A 14,715-nucleotide genomic window follows, 5' to 3' on the forward strand; every position below is an offset into this window, starting at 1 on the left:
TTAAACAAATGAAACCTGCTGGCTCTAGATGCAAAATGCTTACAGGTAACTAAAGTGTGCTTTGCTACAGGATGTGTTTACAAATGGGTACTACGAGAAACGAGCACAACTTAGGCACTACGAGTAGGTACTTAGAGGTAGTTAGGTTTATAGGTATTTAGGTAGGTTTTGGCGGTAGGCTTACTTTGTGTAGTGTGGTCTGTTCTTCTAGCTGCATCTAGTTGTTGGTTAATGTATCGATTATTTATATATAGTAGAGTGATAAAGTTGTTGTTGTTGTTGTTGGGATGCGAGATGTTGTTGTTACATAGTAGTAGTAGTAGTAGTAGTAGTAGTTGTTGTAGTTGTAAGTGTACATGTAAATATATATAGCACACATAGAGGCATATATGTAGTAATTGTTATAATACTGGGTTAAATTATCGCTATCGTTATCGATAACCAATATGTTTGAATAATAATTTGGTTTCATAAATATATATATATATATATATGTACACTGCACACAGAGGAACACGATTTAACATATATGATATAGTATGTAATGGTTTATGGTTTGTGGATAATAGCGCTAGGCTGATCCGGGGAACCGGTTCTAATGCACGAGTACCTGCGAACGTTCCAGATCGTGTTTCAGCCGCTCATTCTCCAGCTCGAGGCGTGCGATGCGCTGCTTCGTGGACTCCCAGTCGGCGCTGCTGCGGCCCATCTCGCAGGTGGCCTTCTCCAGCTCCGCCTTCGATTTGCCCAGTTCGCTCTGCGATGCCTCCAGCTTGATTTCGAGTCGCTCGCGCTCATTCACCGCCCGCTCCAGGCGCGTCTGCAGCTTCTCAATATCGCTCTCGGCGGCACGCAGTTTCATTTTATAGTCGGCCACCTCTCGCTCGTGCAGATCGCGCTCCTCCTGCTTCTCGTGCTCGGCTCGATCGCGTTGCTCGCGCAACTGCGCCATTTGCTTCTCCTTGTCGCCGATGGCCTCCTCGAGGCTGGTGAGAGCACCCTCTGAGCTGCTGTGATGGGCCTGCATGGCGGAGAGTCTGGCCCTGGCCATGTCCACCTGGTTGTCTTTCTCCTTCAGCAGGTCCTCGAGGTTCTCAATCTGTGAAGTTGTTGTTTGTTGTTTGTTGTGTATGGTGTGTGGTGTGTGTATTTGTTTATGTATATTTTATGAGTATGATTTAATTCTTTCATTTATCATCTCATCTGCTCTCTGACCTTGCGCTGCAGCACACTAATTTTGCGATCCTTGATGTCCATGTGATCCTTGAGCTCGGTGAGTTCGCTGGTCAGCCGATTGCGCTCCTGCACCGTGTGTAGTGTGCCCTGGGTCTTCTTCTCGATGAGGCGATTCTTCTCCTCGAGGCGGGCGCGCATCTCCTCGACATCCGTCTGCAGCATATTGTAGTGCTCCTCTTTGGCACATAGCGACTCCTTGAGCACCGCTATGTGCCGCTGATAGTCCTAACGAAAGTTATATTTTACTGTGCATGGGGACAATTGAACAATTTGGATTCGCAACTGCGCCAATTACCTGATGCTGCTCCTCTAGCGTTTTCATTTTGGCCGCCATCGCCAATATCTCTTGATCCCTTCTTTGTATTTCAAGACGGAATTCGTCCAACTGGATTTGGTCGTTTCGTTGGTGGAGTATTTATTCGTTTCGGTTTTTGTTTTTTTTTTTTTTTTTGTGGGGTAAAGGATAAGATACAAGACATACCATGATTTTAAAATTGCATCACAACTGCAAAGCAAACACAGCTGCCTTGCCTACAATTAAGTTCTTTCTTATTTTTTTTTGGTTTTTTTCTTTGCTTTTTTTTTTGTATTTTTTAGTAGTTTCTTTTTTTTAAGTGTGTAATAGTTTCTCTTGGTGCAAAATTGCGGCGCAATTGTGTACAAATGTGGGTGGTTGTGGGTGGCTTACATGTCGTATATGTATGTATGAGCGAGAGTTGTGGGGGGGCGTTGTGGGCATGTGGGCGTGGCGAGCAAATATGAGAGATAGAGAGTATGTAGAATATATATATATAGTATGTAACTGCAAAAGTCGTTGCCCCCTTTGCAGAACCGAGGGTCAACTGTGTGTTAAAAGTAGTGTTTGCTGTGTGTGTGTGCGTGTGTGTGTGTGTGCGTGTGTGTGTGTGAGTGTGTGAGTGTTTCTTAAAGGGTTAGAGAGGGTGGAGGGGCGCTTATGAGCTGTTAACACTGTTAAAACTGTTAACCTGATGCTAGACGTTGGGCATAGCTTATCCATTCGGTTGTCGCATGTTAAAGTTTTTATTGTTTGCTTTCGAAAATTTCATTTATAATGCTTAAGATTTAGGTTAAGTTTAACAGAATTCGATTCGAGTTCGATCTCAAGAATTAGTTTTGAATTAAGTCTGAGAAGTAATCTTAATTAAGTTTACAAATACAAATCAGTGTATAAATATATGTATATATATACACATTTATACATATACATATATATATATATATATATGTGTATATTATATATCGCTGGAGTAGTAATTAATTAGGTATATCATAATATAAGTACAATATAATTATATTGTTTATGCATGTATACGTATAATAAGTATAAATATTTCAAGTATTCAAGATCATCATGACTCATCATTTTTATATAATAATAAGTATAATATAAGTATAAGTATAAGTATAACTGTATAAGTAAATGCCTTCTTATTGATGTACTCACTGCTCATAAAGAAGAAACAAGAACCCAAGTCGAAAGTCGAAAGTCGAAGTCAGGGAAAGTGAAAGTGAAAGTGAAAGTAGGGTGAACTATCTATCTATATAGATAAGTATAGCTAAGTATCTGTTGTAACATGATTCTCTACGTATATGCGAATGTTTGTTTGTATGTTGTTGGATGTATGTAAGTATGTCCTTTACACAGACAGCAACTGCTGCACATAAATGCTTTCAATTGGCTAGTGTTAAGCTTATTATCCATTCTTATGACTAGAGAGAGACCGATACGATAATATACGAAATCAAAATACAAAAATCTTTTATCGAAAAATCAAGTTAGGATCATTTAAAGTTTCCTATTGAACACAACGCAAGTTTTATTGCTCATGCGGGGCCATAAAAAACGTATTGTATACGATTGCCCCTCACCTAAGCACACACGCACACACCCCCATCGAACTAGTTCCAGTGTGTGTGTGTGTGTGTGTGTGCACAACTACAATTGGTATGCTATACTAAATAGTTTACTATATATGACAAATTAGAGTAACTCCATGTTTTTGATTTCACTACGTACTAAGCTATAACAAACTGGGGGTTTTCTTTTCTTTTACTTTCTTTGAGAAAAACGATGTATTCGAAAAAGGTCGAAAAAGTAGTTAATGTGTTTCTTTTCTTTTTTGTTTTTTTTGTTTTCTTTTTTTGTAACGCAATTTTAAGCCGAACAATTTGCACACTACAATAAAGGTAACCATTTTTGGTTGAAGACGAATCAAGTTTGTAATAAAAAGCACCAAGATACATGTATGTATGTATGTATTGGTAAATATATATGTATATATATATATTTATATTAAGTATATAGATGTATAAGTAAATATAAACGTTCAGTTGGAACACTAAGTAGTAGGTATGAATATAAGAACTTTAGTACATGGTACAATACATAATACATTTTTGTATAATATTCGCATAGACACATTTTGAATGCTTCTTCGTTTCTGTTTCTGTTTCTGTTTCTGTTTCGATTTTTTGCTTTTCGATTCCAAATACAATTTAAAACTGCAACCAAACTGTTGTGTTAGACACATTGCCAGATGTTATATATATAGTATGTATATATATATAGTCCAGTTTTCAAGACATTTCCATTTTACACTTTCAATTTCCGCTACTGTTTCGTTTTACTTTTGCTACCCGTCTCTGGATTTAGCATATATATAAATTTCATCTTCACATATAATTGACCTTCATTGCTAATCACACGCTATTACTTAGTGGGCTATACGAGTACATATATATGTATTTAGCTGGAAGAGTCCGTAGACCGCCAAACCAAGTACAAAAATGAACCGAATCAAGATGGCGACTGCTCTTGTGATTAAAGTAATTGAAACACAATCTATTATGCAAATGCTTAGATGGTTAGTAAGTAGTAGTTTGGAGTCTAGGTTAGTTAGGTAATTTGCTAGTTAGGTAAGGTAGTTAGTAGGTTGGGTATAGAGGTCCTTGCTTAGGCTTGGCTAAATTGGAATTAGGGGACGAGGGTATTGTAGGGTCTCACTATGCAAAGTATTCGCTTATACATACTTTACTGATAAGTAGGTAATGCATTACAGTACATGTATTTAGGTAGTTTAAGTATTTTCTGTTCTTCAAATAGAGAGTTGCACTAACAATTTGTTTTTTTGTTTTTGTTTTTGGTTTTTTGTTCTTTTGCTTTTGTTCTATATAAGTATAAGACTAAGTATGAATACGAGTACGAGTACTTTATAGGTTTTGATTTAATAATAACTTTAAGCTTCATTCTCATTTTCGTTTATCATTGTTGTACCTCTCGCATAACTTAACATTTACGAGTCTTGGGTGTAACAAATAAAGTAAAGTAAATTTTCTCATTTTCATTACATTTTTATCTCCTCATCTTGTTGTTTTTTGTTTTATTTATTTTATTTTTTTTGTATAACTATATTGTATAAATGGTTTACATTTATGAGTAAATATCATTTAGTTTCACTTGTTTTCTTGTTGTTATTTACAGTCTTTTACTTTTGAGAGTCAAGAGCAAAGTGGTTCAAATTTCAAACGAATACTTTTTCATTTCTATACAGTTCTTTTACAATTTCTTTCTCTGAAAAGTTGCCCTGAGTGGTATGCAAAATAACCACAAAATATATACTTAGAATAGAAAGAAAATACCAACAAGCAAAAATGATAACTAAATACAAAACTTGTACAGCTCTTGAAATTTGTATGTATTATTTTAAATCCTTGTTCTCGCTACTTTAAAATGGCACATTAAACAATAGTTCTTCTTCTTCTTCTTCTTTTTGTTCTTGATTTTTCCTTATATACTTTGACTTAAGCTACTTCTAATGCATATATCCCATATATTAATTAAAAACTATAATATATGGTATATCGGTTGTGTAATACTTGGTGTTTGTTTTTCATTATTTCTGTTATTTCGAGAACCGCACACTGCAAATGTCGTTGGCTTATTTGATTTGACCTAGACAAAGTTTGTTTGGTATGATTAGGGATATTGGGAGAGGGTTAAAAGCGTAAAATGCATCAATTGGGGCTATGCGATTTTGAGTACATTCGCGTATTTAATTGATTTGGATCATTTGGCTATCAAATGATTGAATTGAAAAGTTTCAGATTCGATTTTGATGGGCATGTTTATAGTTTATAGTTGGTTGTTTTTGCTGAATGTGGCTGTTGTATCGAGTAGTATCGAGTATTAGTTTCGAGTAGTAGTATCGAGTAGTAGTATCGAGTAGTAGTAGTAGTAGTATCTAGGAATCTAGGGATAGCGTGTCTACGTCAAATTTAAAACTTACTTGTCGCTTATGCTCTTGCGGCAGTTTCGGATAATCTAAGTCTAGTTTCGAGTATGGCAAATGGTGGTGATGGTGTTGTTGTAGTTGTTGTTGTAGTTGTTGTTGTTGTTGCTGCTGCTGCTGATGATGCGTTAGCGAGTGCGTGTGCGGATATGATGAGGCATGCAGGCCGCCCGGCAGATGATGATGATGCGTATTGGAATGCGAATGCGAATGATGCAACGCTGGATGCGTTGAGTGATGATGATGATGATGATGCAGCGGATCGTAACCAACGCCGACATCACGAGCGCTGCTCGCCAGCGTCCCCCCAAATGGGCCGCTCGTATTTGCCAACGCTGCAAGCGGATGGGTTTGCAGATGGTTCTGGTGCTGATGCACATGATATTGATACTGCGGGTTCATCTGCTGCTGCACCGAGGCCTGTATATGCGAATGGGGATGCTGTTGCTGCTGCTGTTGCTGTTGCGTACCGGCGAACTGTTGATGCAGATTGTACGCCAGCGCCGAGCTGGCCGGCGGTGGCAGCGAATGCTGCTGATAGTACTGCGAAATGGCGGGATTGGAGGCATGCAGTGAGTGTGACATGAGCTGACGCTGCTGCGCCGCCGGCAGACCCAAGCCCAAGCCCAGACCGGACCCCAAACTGGGACCGATGCCCAGGCCGAGGCCCAGGCCATAGCCGGCGGCGTTGGCAGTGGTTAGATCGCTTTGATAGGGATTCGCGTAGCCCGTCGCGCCGTACTTGCAGCTGGCTGGATAGCCGGCAGCGAGGTTCGTTACGGAGTAGGCGGGGCGCAGACGCGCAGCCGCCGCAGCGGCACTTTGGGCGGCCGTCAGCTGCGTCGGCTGCGGCTGGAAGTACATATTGGGCTGGGATGAGAAGCTCGTCGACATTTGCAGCAGGTTATCGTTCAAATATGGTGGCGATGTATCGCCACCGTGCAGCGTCGGATAACTGGAGACCACGCGGCCGGACAGCGGTGTCGTCACTGTCTGCGTCTGCATCAGCGGCTGGCCCAGCTGCCTGGCCTGGTGACTCAGATTGAGTATCTGCGATGAGCGCGATATCGATTTGTGCGCCTCGTTCAACAGATTCACAATGTTCGTGGAGCTCGTCTGCTGCAGCGGCGGCGCCGGATAACCGTATACATCATTGTACATTGTCGCCGATGGCAGTCCGGCAATGCTGTATCGCCTACGCCGTATGGGCGATGTCTGTCCGTAGATCTGTGCTGCCGCAGCGGCGGCGGCGGCGGCGGCGGCACTCGACGTCGGATCGTATAAATACCCTGTCGAACTTGAGGGGCCGTATAGCTCATAGGCCTGGCCATAGCCCAAACCGGTGCAGCTAAGTGGTGCACCGTATCCGCCAATTCCTCCACCGATTCCACCTCCGATTCCGGGGCCGTAATATTGTCCAATGATATCTGGCAGTGGTGGGCTTCCGCTGGCACCCGTGAAGTTATTGTACATCTGAAATGGGCGATTTCAAATTGGTTGTTGTTTGTTGTTGTGGTTTGTTTCTAACTGTAACTGTAACTTTTTTTGTGTTTCTTTTTTTTTATGTTGTTCTTTCGAGTTATTTAGATATGTTTTCTGTTGTTGTTGTTGTTGTTTTTATATATATTTATATTTATTTTGTATTATTATTTAGATTTATACTCATTTTTTTGTTGTTGCTGTTTTCTTTTTGGTGTGAATTTTTTGGGTATTGTTTTTGTAAATTGTTACGTGGATTTGTTTCTGCGTTGTCCTTCTTACACACAAGTTGTATTAAATCATAAGTTGGCTACAATTTAGGCACGTTTTATATATAGTATATCTAAGTTTATTATACTTATATGATTTTTGTTTTTGTATATTATGTTAACAACAAGTTATTCTTCTGCACATTTTGTATATTTTTCAACAATTAACCAAAGCGATTTTTGCCCGAACACTTACGGACTATTTTGGCCCCATATTTGTACGTAAAAATTTGTTTTCATTTCATTTCATTTTTCTGACTTTTGTTGTTTTTCTACAAGTTTTGTTTGCTCAATTTTGTTACTTAATTCAAAAAATGTTCAACACTTTTGTTTCTTTGCGCTTAATTTACAATAAGGTTTTGTAATAAAATTAATTTCTCTTTTTCTTTTTTCTTTTTCAGTTTCAGTTTGTCTTCTTTTGTTTTTTTTTTAATAAATTGTGAACTCTCTTTAATTGTAGTTTAGCTTTGCTTAATTTCTTAAGAAATTTTTTCTTTCGTTAGTTAATATTTATTATTATGTTTTTTCTTTTTTCTTTTTTTGGCAAGCTGCACCTAAAAGTTCAACAAGGGGTGTATTGAAAGAGAGGGAGAGACAGACAGAGAGAGAGAGAGAGAGAGAGAGAGAGAAAGAGAGAGAGCGAGGGAGAGAGAGAGCGTGTGGAGGTCGGGCAGTGTTGTTGGGCAGGCGGTGGACGGGCGGTTTTGCAACATGAAATGTGTGTCACTTTAAGAGAGCCATGCGGCTGGGGTCACTTCAGTATGTGTGGGTGTGTGGGTGTGTGTGTGTGTGTGTGGTTGTGTGGATGTGTGTGGGTAGGTGTAGGTGTGTGTAGCACGCTCACGTGCATTACGCCCATTACTTCGGGCTAGTGGGCATGTGTGTTTGTGTGTGTGTGTGTGTGTGAATTCCTTAATGTGTGTGTGAGTCTTGTGGTCGCTGTTGATTTGATTTTGGGTTAGTTAGTTAGTGGATATTGCGTATACGACATGTGTGGCGAGGCATACAAATGCACTTGGATTCTGATTTCGTTTTGTATCGGTATTTTGGTACTTATGTATTTTTGGTATATCGTTGTATTTGGTATTTGGTATTTGGTATTTGCTTGTACGCAGGAAAGAAACATAAATTACTTATAACAATATATAGTTCAGATGCATTACAGAAATAACGTGCAAAAGTATATTGTAAACAATTAATTGTTTCTGTATATTTTTGGTATTTTTGTGTCTTATGTTTTTTTATGTGAAAACAAACAAAATATATATATATATATATGTATATATATATCATATATTATTGAGTAATTGAGTAGAGTTTTTAGACAGACAGTGAGTGTAACAAAGACAGACAGAGTTAGAGAGAGAGAGAGAGAGAGAGAGATAGAGATATAGAGATATATATAGAAGATAGACAGCAATAGATAGTGGCAGGTAGAGAGTATGTGAAAGAGAGGGAGATTGAGAGAGTTTAGTATTTTGATTGAATTTGAGCGCAAGTTGGTTTATTGCGGCTGACTTTCAAATGGAATGCCGGAACTTGTATTTGTTGGTGTTGTTGTGGTTGGCTATGTATGCGTGTGGTTGTGTGAGTGTGCTACAACCCAACGAGTGGTGTACTTTTGTGGGTGTGATGTGTGTGGGTTTTGTTTTGTGTGTGTGACTTGTTGTTTGCTTGGTCTGCGTTAGTTTTAAATTTCAAAATTCAATTTGGAGTTCAATTTGGATTGCAATGCAGTTGATATTCGCGTTCTTGAACAGTTATTTACAAAACCAAAAAGTAATATATTTTAACGTAAGTAGCTGCAACAGGCGGCCAGTCAGTATTTTGGTGGGTGGGGGTAGTAGTTATCACAATGGATAAACAATTGTTTATTGTTTTGAGGGTAGTTAAAATTTAGATGGTTCGTCTGTTGTTGTTGTTGATGATGTAGCTGTAGTTGTAGTTGTAGTTATAGTTGTTGTTGTGCTCGTGTTGGGGCACAGTTTTGGTAAGCAAAGTAACTCAATAAAAACAACATATTTTGGATAGATGTTATACATAAATATATATACATATATATATATTTAAATATATATATGCTGGTTACATATATAGTAATAGAGCGACAGAGAGATAGAGAGAATTGTATATATTAATATATATGTATATATTTTTAATATATATATATAGATAGATAGGTACGTATTGTAAGTATATACACGTCATAATTGTTTTATCATTTTATCGTCAATGAGATTTGTCAGTAGTTTCCTTGCCTACATTTTGTTTTTTTTTTCTGTTTCTGTTTTTGATTTAACTTTTTCTTTCTTTTTCTTTTTTAGAGCCCGTCTAGCTTTTGACTTTTTTGTTTTGATATTTTTGCAGTACTCAGATTTTGGTTTTTTTCTTTTTTATTGGTGCGAAAATATTACAAAAGCATATTGTAAATAGTTGCATACGGTTTAAATTTTTTTGGTTGGTTTTAAAATTTGTTTGGTTTATAACCTTTTTGGTCATTTGCATATTCTATTGTTTTGCTTCGTTTTGTGTTTGCTTTTAGAACAACAACAAAATATGATTTATAGATGTTATGTAATTGAAAATGATCAATTCTGGAAACAAATACAAGTATCTCGCTTTTAAAATCGTTTGCATTTAAACGTTTAAAGTGTTCTTATTGTTTTTTTTTTAGTATTTCTTTTTTTGTTGTATTCGGTTTCTTTTACTTTTGCATATAAAAAAGCCAATTATTGGAGCCATTACAATCGATAAGTTTCGTGAAAAAATCTGCATCTTTTGGCAATAAAATGACAAAAGAATTATTCTTGTATGCTAAAATAAATCACAGTTCACTAATAGTTTATTAATTGCTTTAAATAATTTTAAAATTTTTGTTTTAGTTTATCTTTTTTTAATATATTTTTTTGTTCTTGTTTTGTTTTGGTTGTCATTGTTTAGATTGCTTTGTGTTTGTGTTTAAAGTTTAAGTATATATATATTACTTTTTGATTATGTAACGGCAAGAATAAAATGTTAAATTCAAACAGCGTTCCGTACAATGCTAATAAAAAATTCAAAAGATTTAAAAAGTGTAAGAACAAAATATAGCACTAAGTAATAGTAATTGAATTCAGGTGAAAGAAAAGGTGCTAGGAGTAAACTAAAAACAGCAACAGATCTCTTAAGCGATTGACAAGGAAACTAATTTACGAAAACTTTTCACCTAACTAGCAAATTCAATTTGTTGTCTGGTTTTTTAACAATGAAATTAAGATTTAGTACACTGAAACCTCTATCCTGTCCATCAAGATATGGTTGAAGAATTTGAGTTTGAAATATAATCATCGTAGTCAGATATGCTTTTGATATAACCCAAAACTTTCTATAGTTAACACTCTTCTAAATATATTGTAATTAAAAACTCAAGTTAAGGAAGATATTCTAAAATGTTGTTGACTAAGACAGTCAGATTGTTATTAAATTGGAAAGCTTGTGATTTACGTCTACATAGTATCATTAATACTATAATATAAAGAGATGGACTTTGAATTTGAATGATTCTTAACTAGTTTCTTATCAAGACGAAAGTACTGCAAAAAAGTATGCTTTTTATTATGTGTTTTGAAAATTTATGTTTGGAAATAGATAATAATAAATATCAAAAATGAATAGAGAAAGTTTGAAACTTTGGGACTTACTTTAAATTGAAATCGAAATCGAAATACAAAGTCTATAATTAAAGTAAAAAATAGTAGCTTGAAACGTGGAATATCAAATTGCTTCAGTTGAAAATATAAAGAACTGCTGCTTTTCAGTTATTTGTGACATATAAAAGGAATTATTTTAGGAAAATAACATACGAAAAAGGTATGAAAAACATTTAATTTAAAACGCACGACAATAAACACCAACATTTAAGAAAAATCTTGATAAGATATATATAGTTGTAATAAAAGCACGTTTAAAGTATAAATTTAGAAATTATGCCAACCCACATATAGCAAAAGAGTCAGCGAAAGGCAGATAGAGAGAGCAAACGCAATAGAGTAAGAGAGAGGGAGAGACAGAGAGAGAGAGAGAGAGAGGGAGAGAGAGACAGAGGGAGAGGGAGAGAGAAATACAGATAACTAGGAGAGAGAGAGAAAGAGAGTAGGTGAGCACGTAAAGTGACTCGCAGTACTCTTCAAATAATGCCAAGAACTTTGGCCCAAACACAAACTCACACACACAAACACACACACACACACACATACCCAGAGCGAAATAAAAAAACGGCTCACACATACACACACACACTCTCATGCTCGCAGAGAGAAATGTGGCCCGAAATAACAACATTTTGGTTACAAGGTTATTACGTATTCGCCATGTGTGTGTGTGTGTCTGTGTGTGTGTGTGTGTGCTTAACTGTTAGTGTTTTCTTGTGGGTGTTTGTGCGTGTGTATATGTGTGTGTGAGAACACAATAACGACGACTTTTTGTTGGGGGATGTTGGATGGGGAGGCAGGAGATGCGATACACTCTGCGGCGAGACAAGGGGGCGGCTGCAGAACACAAATGAAATGAAACACAAAGACAAAGAAACCAAAATGAGAAAAAAAAACGTAAAAGAAAAAGGAAAAGGCAAATCTTAAAGTTAAAGAACAAGAAAAAAGAAAACACGAATAGCAGAAGCCGAAGGCAGCGGTAAACAGAATAAGAAAATGTGCCCAACAATAAGTGTGTTAAGTGCAAAAGTACACATGTAGCACAGTGTATATGTCTATCAGTGTGTGTGTGTGTGTGTGTGTGTGTATCTGTGTGTGTTCCGTTTGCTATTTTCGTTGGCTGCGTGTTTCGCTGAAATCATAAAATTAAAAATAAACAAATAAAAAGCTATTGTAAAACACGCAGTCAAACCAAGGCACAAAGCACAAGCAGAGCTTCAAGCTCATGAGGCTGTTTCTTTTATGACTTGAATGGAACGTTGACTGGCAGGCTACCCCACCTCCCCACCTCCCCACCTCCGTCCTCGTATCAACACGGTTTGCTAGGGGGGCGGCGTTACCACGCCCACATCATATTGGCAAGTGAAATGTGGATTTTAGATTAGAGTTGTGGGCCTTTTGTTCACCCTCTCTCCCACATCCCCTTTTATGTTGGCCTGCTGGCAGTTGCATTTCTGCGTTCCTTTGAATTATGACAAATCATCAAGTTTCGAGTGTGTGGGTACAAGGCTAGACTGACAGATCTGGCCCTTCACTCCCTCCTACTTGTCACTCCTCACTTGTCATCATTGCATTTCCGTCGCACTAGTCTCATTTCATGCACGTGCAGTTGCAGCTATATCTATCTCTCTCTCTCTCTCTCTCTCTCTCTCTCTCTCCCTCCCTCTCTATCTGGTGGGACAAAAATGTATTTCAAGTGACGTTCATGAAGTGCAGAGCAGTTCGGTGCGTTGGCATTCACCCCCACTTTTCGCTTTTGATATACCCTGTAATTTACTTTTGCTAAAATTGTGAATAAGCTCTCTTTCAGTTTGACTATGGTTTCGGTCTTTGTAAATAATAAATAGGGGGAAAAGTCTATGTACGAAATTACACTTTAATTTCTAGAATTAATTATATTTAATTGGCAACATGTTAGACTTGAAGATTTACTTTTAATACATTTTATTTAAGCATCAAGTTGTATTTTTAATTAAGAAATTCCTCGCAAATTGGACAGCTTTTTTATGAGCCTGAGTACAGAGATTATCCCTCATTAGAAGCAAACGAAGTATCTGTGTGTGTGGCATACTCATTTGGAGCTCATTTGATATACACACACACACATGCACACACGCACACACATTGTGATACTTTCAGTTTTGTATCTGTCTGCATTTAGAACAATTGCGGCACGCGTTGGGGGCTTTTCTGCTAATGAGCGGACGGATGGACGGATGGATACGTCACGGACACGAACAGAACACGAACAAACTTGCATTGTGCACTGTGCGCTGTGCATGTCTGCACGTTTCTCATTTTGAATAGACTGTCCCTCAGTGAGTGTGTGTGTGTGTGTGTATTAATTTGTTTTGTATGTGTGTGTGCCTGCTGAGCTTGCACTTGAGCTCATTCGCTTATACGTTCTTCATTCGTTCATTCTTTCAGCCCTGATGCCAAATTTCACTAATTACGCATGGTGACCTTTAAAAAGCACACACTTCGACACCCACACAACTACACATATACCATATATACCCACCCAACCACCCAACCACCCACATACCCACAAATGTAATCTACCACTCGATTAGCATAAAAGTATGCTATGCTATTTTTGTTTGTTCCCGCAAATTGAAATCCAATTTACCCCTAAAAGAAAATGCTCAGACATTTATGTGTGTGTTTGTTGGGCGTGTTTGTGTTTTTTATGTGTCGTCTGGCCAAGACATTAACTTTATTGCACATGCAACGTGCGAACTGCGCTGAGCTGCACCCTTAAAACTATAATTTAGCTGCAGCTGCAACTGATTTTCTGTTTTATTTGTTGTATACTGCTTCTGTACTCCATTACGAAAGGGTTGCAAAGAGATTTAATGAAATAGTTCAGCGTTGCGATGGTGATTTTATACCAAGCTGGAAGCCCTATAAAATACTGATAAAATATATAACTCGCAAGGTTCCTTGTTCAGGAAGAATCAGAGTTGAATTTTGAAACTGCCCTCAAGAGTCATATATAAGTTCTTGATCCAAATTTTGCTGTATATATCAAATGAATGTTATGCACTTTAGGACTGTCTAAAGGGTATCTTTTAGTCAAACACATTTTTTTAGAATAATGGTAATTCCCAGCCCATTCGTCTTCTCTTTCTTTCTCTGTCTCTCACTCGGTCTCTCCTCCGTTCTTTTGAATATATTATGCAGGCGTCGCTGCTCCTTTTTTTGATTGAGGGGCAATTTGCAAAGGCAAAAGAGTTAGGGTTGTGGTATGTATATGTAAATGGGGTATATGGGGCCAAGTTGTAGTTGTTGTTGTTGTGTTTGTTTGTCTGTCTGAGACATTTGTAGTTGCCATTGTTGATTGACTATTAAATGTGTGCAGCGATTGCGATTGCGAGTGCGTTTGACATTTGATTTGAAGTTTTTTAAATTGATGAAATGACAATCCAACTTGATGATGATGCGCTCGATGTGTGTATAATTGTGTGTGTGACATTTTGTTGTTAGTTGCTGTTTGTTGATGATGAGTTGGTTTGATGGATTTGATGGCTGATTGAGTGACTGAAGTGATTGTTGCCAGCTTGCTGCTGTTGCTGTTGATCTTGCTTAGTTGTTGCTTGCTTGTTGTTGTTGTTGTTGTTTTTGCTGCTGCCATTTACAGTACCTTATAGTAGACATAGGCATTGTCCATAGGTTTGTGACTGTGCTCTGTGCCGCTGCTAAATGCCTGAAGTTGCTGTTGTTGTTTTTGTT

At 37.6% G+C, this 14,715-nt stretch overlaps 1 protein-coding gene across 6 annotated transcripts in view; it reads right to left on the reverse strand.

Annotated features, from left to right (window-relative positions):
- The window catches only part of LOC6561153 (myosin-9), a 37,941-nt gene that overhangs the window by 11,435 nt on the left and 11,791 nt on the right, over positions 1 to 14,715 (reverse strand). Inside the window, exons 1-5 of one of the 6 annotated variants that reach the window (XM_032734604.2) lie at positions 14,627 to 14,705; positions 1,532 to 1,621; positions 1,216 to 1,461; positions 611 to 1,099; positions 185 to 217 (exon numbers count right to left, since the gene is read on the reverse strand). In XM_032734604.2, the coding sequence (XP_032590495.1) occupies positions 185 to 217; positions 611 to 1,099; positions 1,216 to 1,461; positions 1,532 to 1,621; positions 14,627 to 14,653 (885 nt within the window). In that variant the 5' untranslated portion in view covers positions 14,654 to 14,705. Of the gene's footprint in view, positions 1 to 184; positions 218 to 604; positions 1,100 to 1,215; positions 1,462 to 1,531; positions 1,622 to 5,543; positions 7,020 to 14,626; positions 14,706 to 14,715 lie in introns of those variants that run through there. The other 5 variants (XM_032734608.1, XM_043216470.1, XM_032734606.1 and 2 more) reach the window with 5 other exon arrangements.

Source organism: Drosophila grimshawi, unplaced genomic scaffold (genome assembly GCF_018153295.1).
Source record: "Drosophila grimshawi isolate 15287-2541.00 unplaced genomic scaffold, ASM1815329v1 contig_1369, whole genome shotgun sequence".
In the NCBI taxonomy this organism is placed as follows: domain Eukaryota; kingdom Metazoa; phylum Arthropoda; class Insecta; order Diptera; family Drosophilidae; genus Drosophila; species Drosophila grimshawi.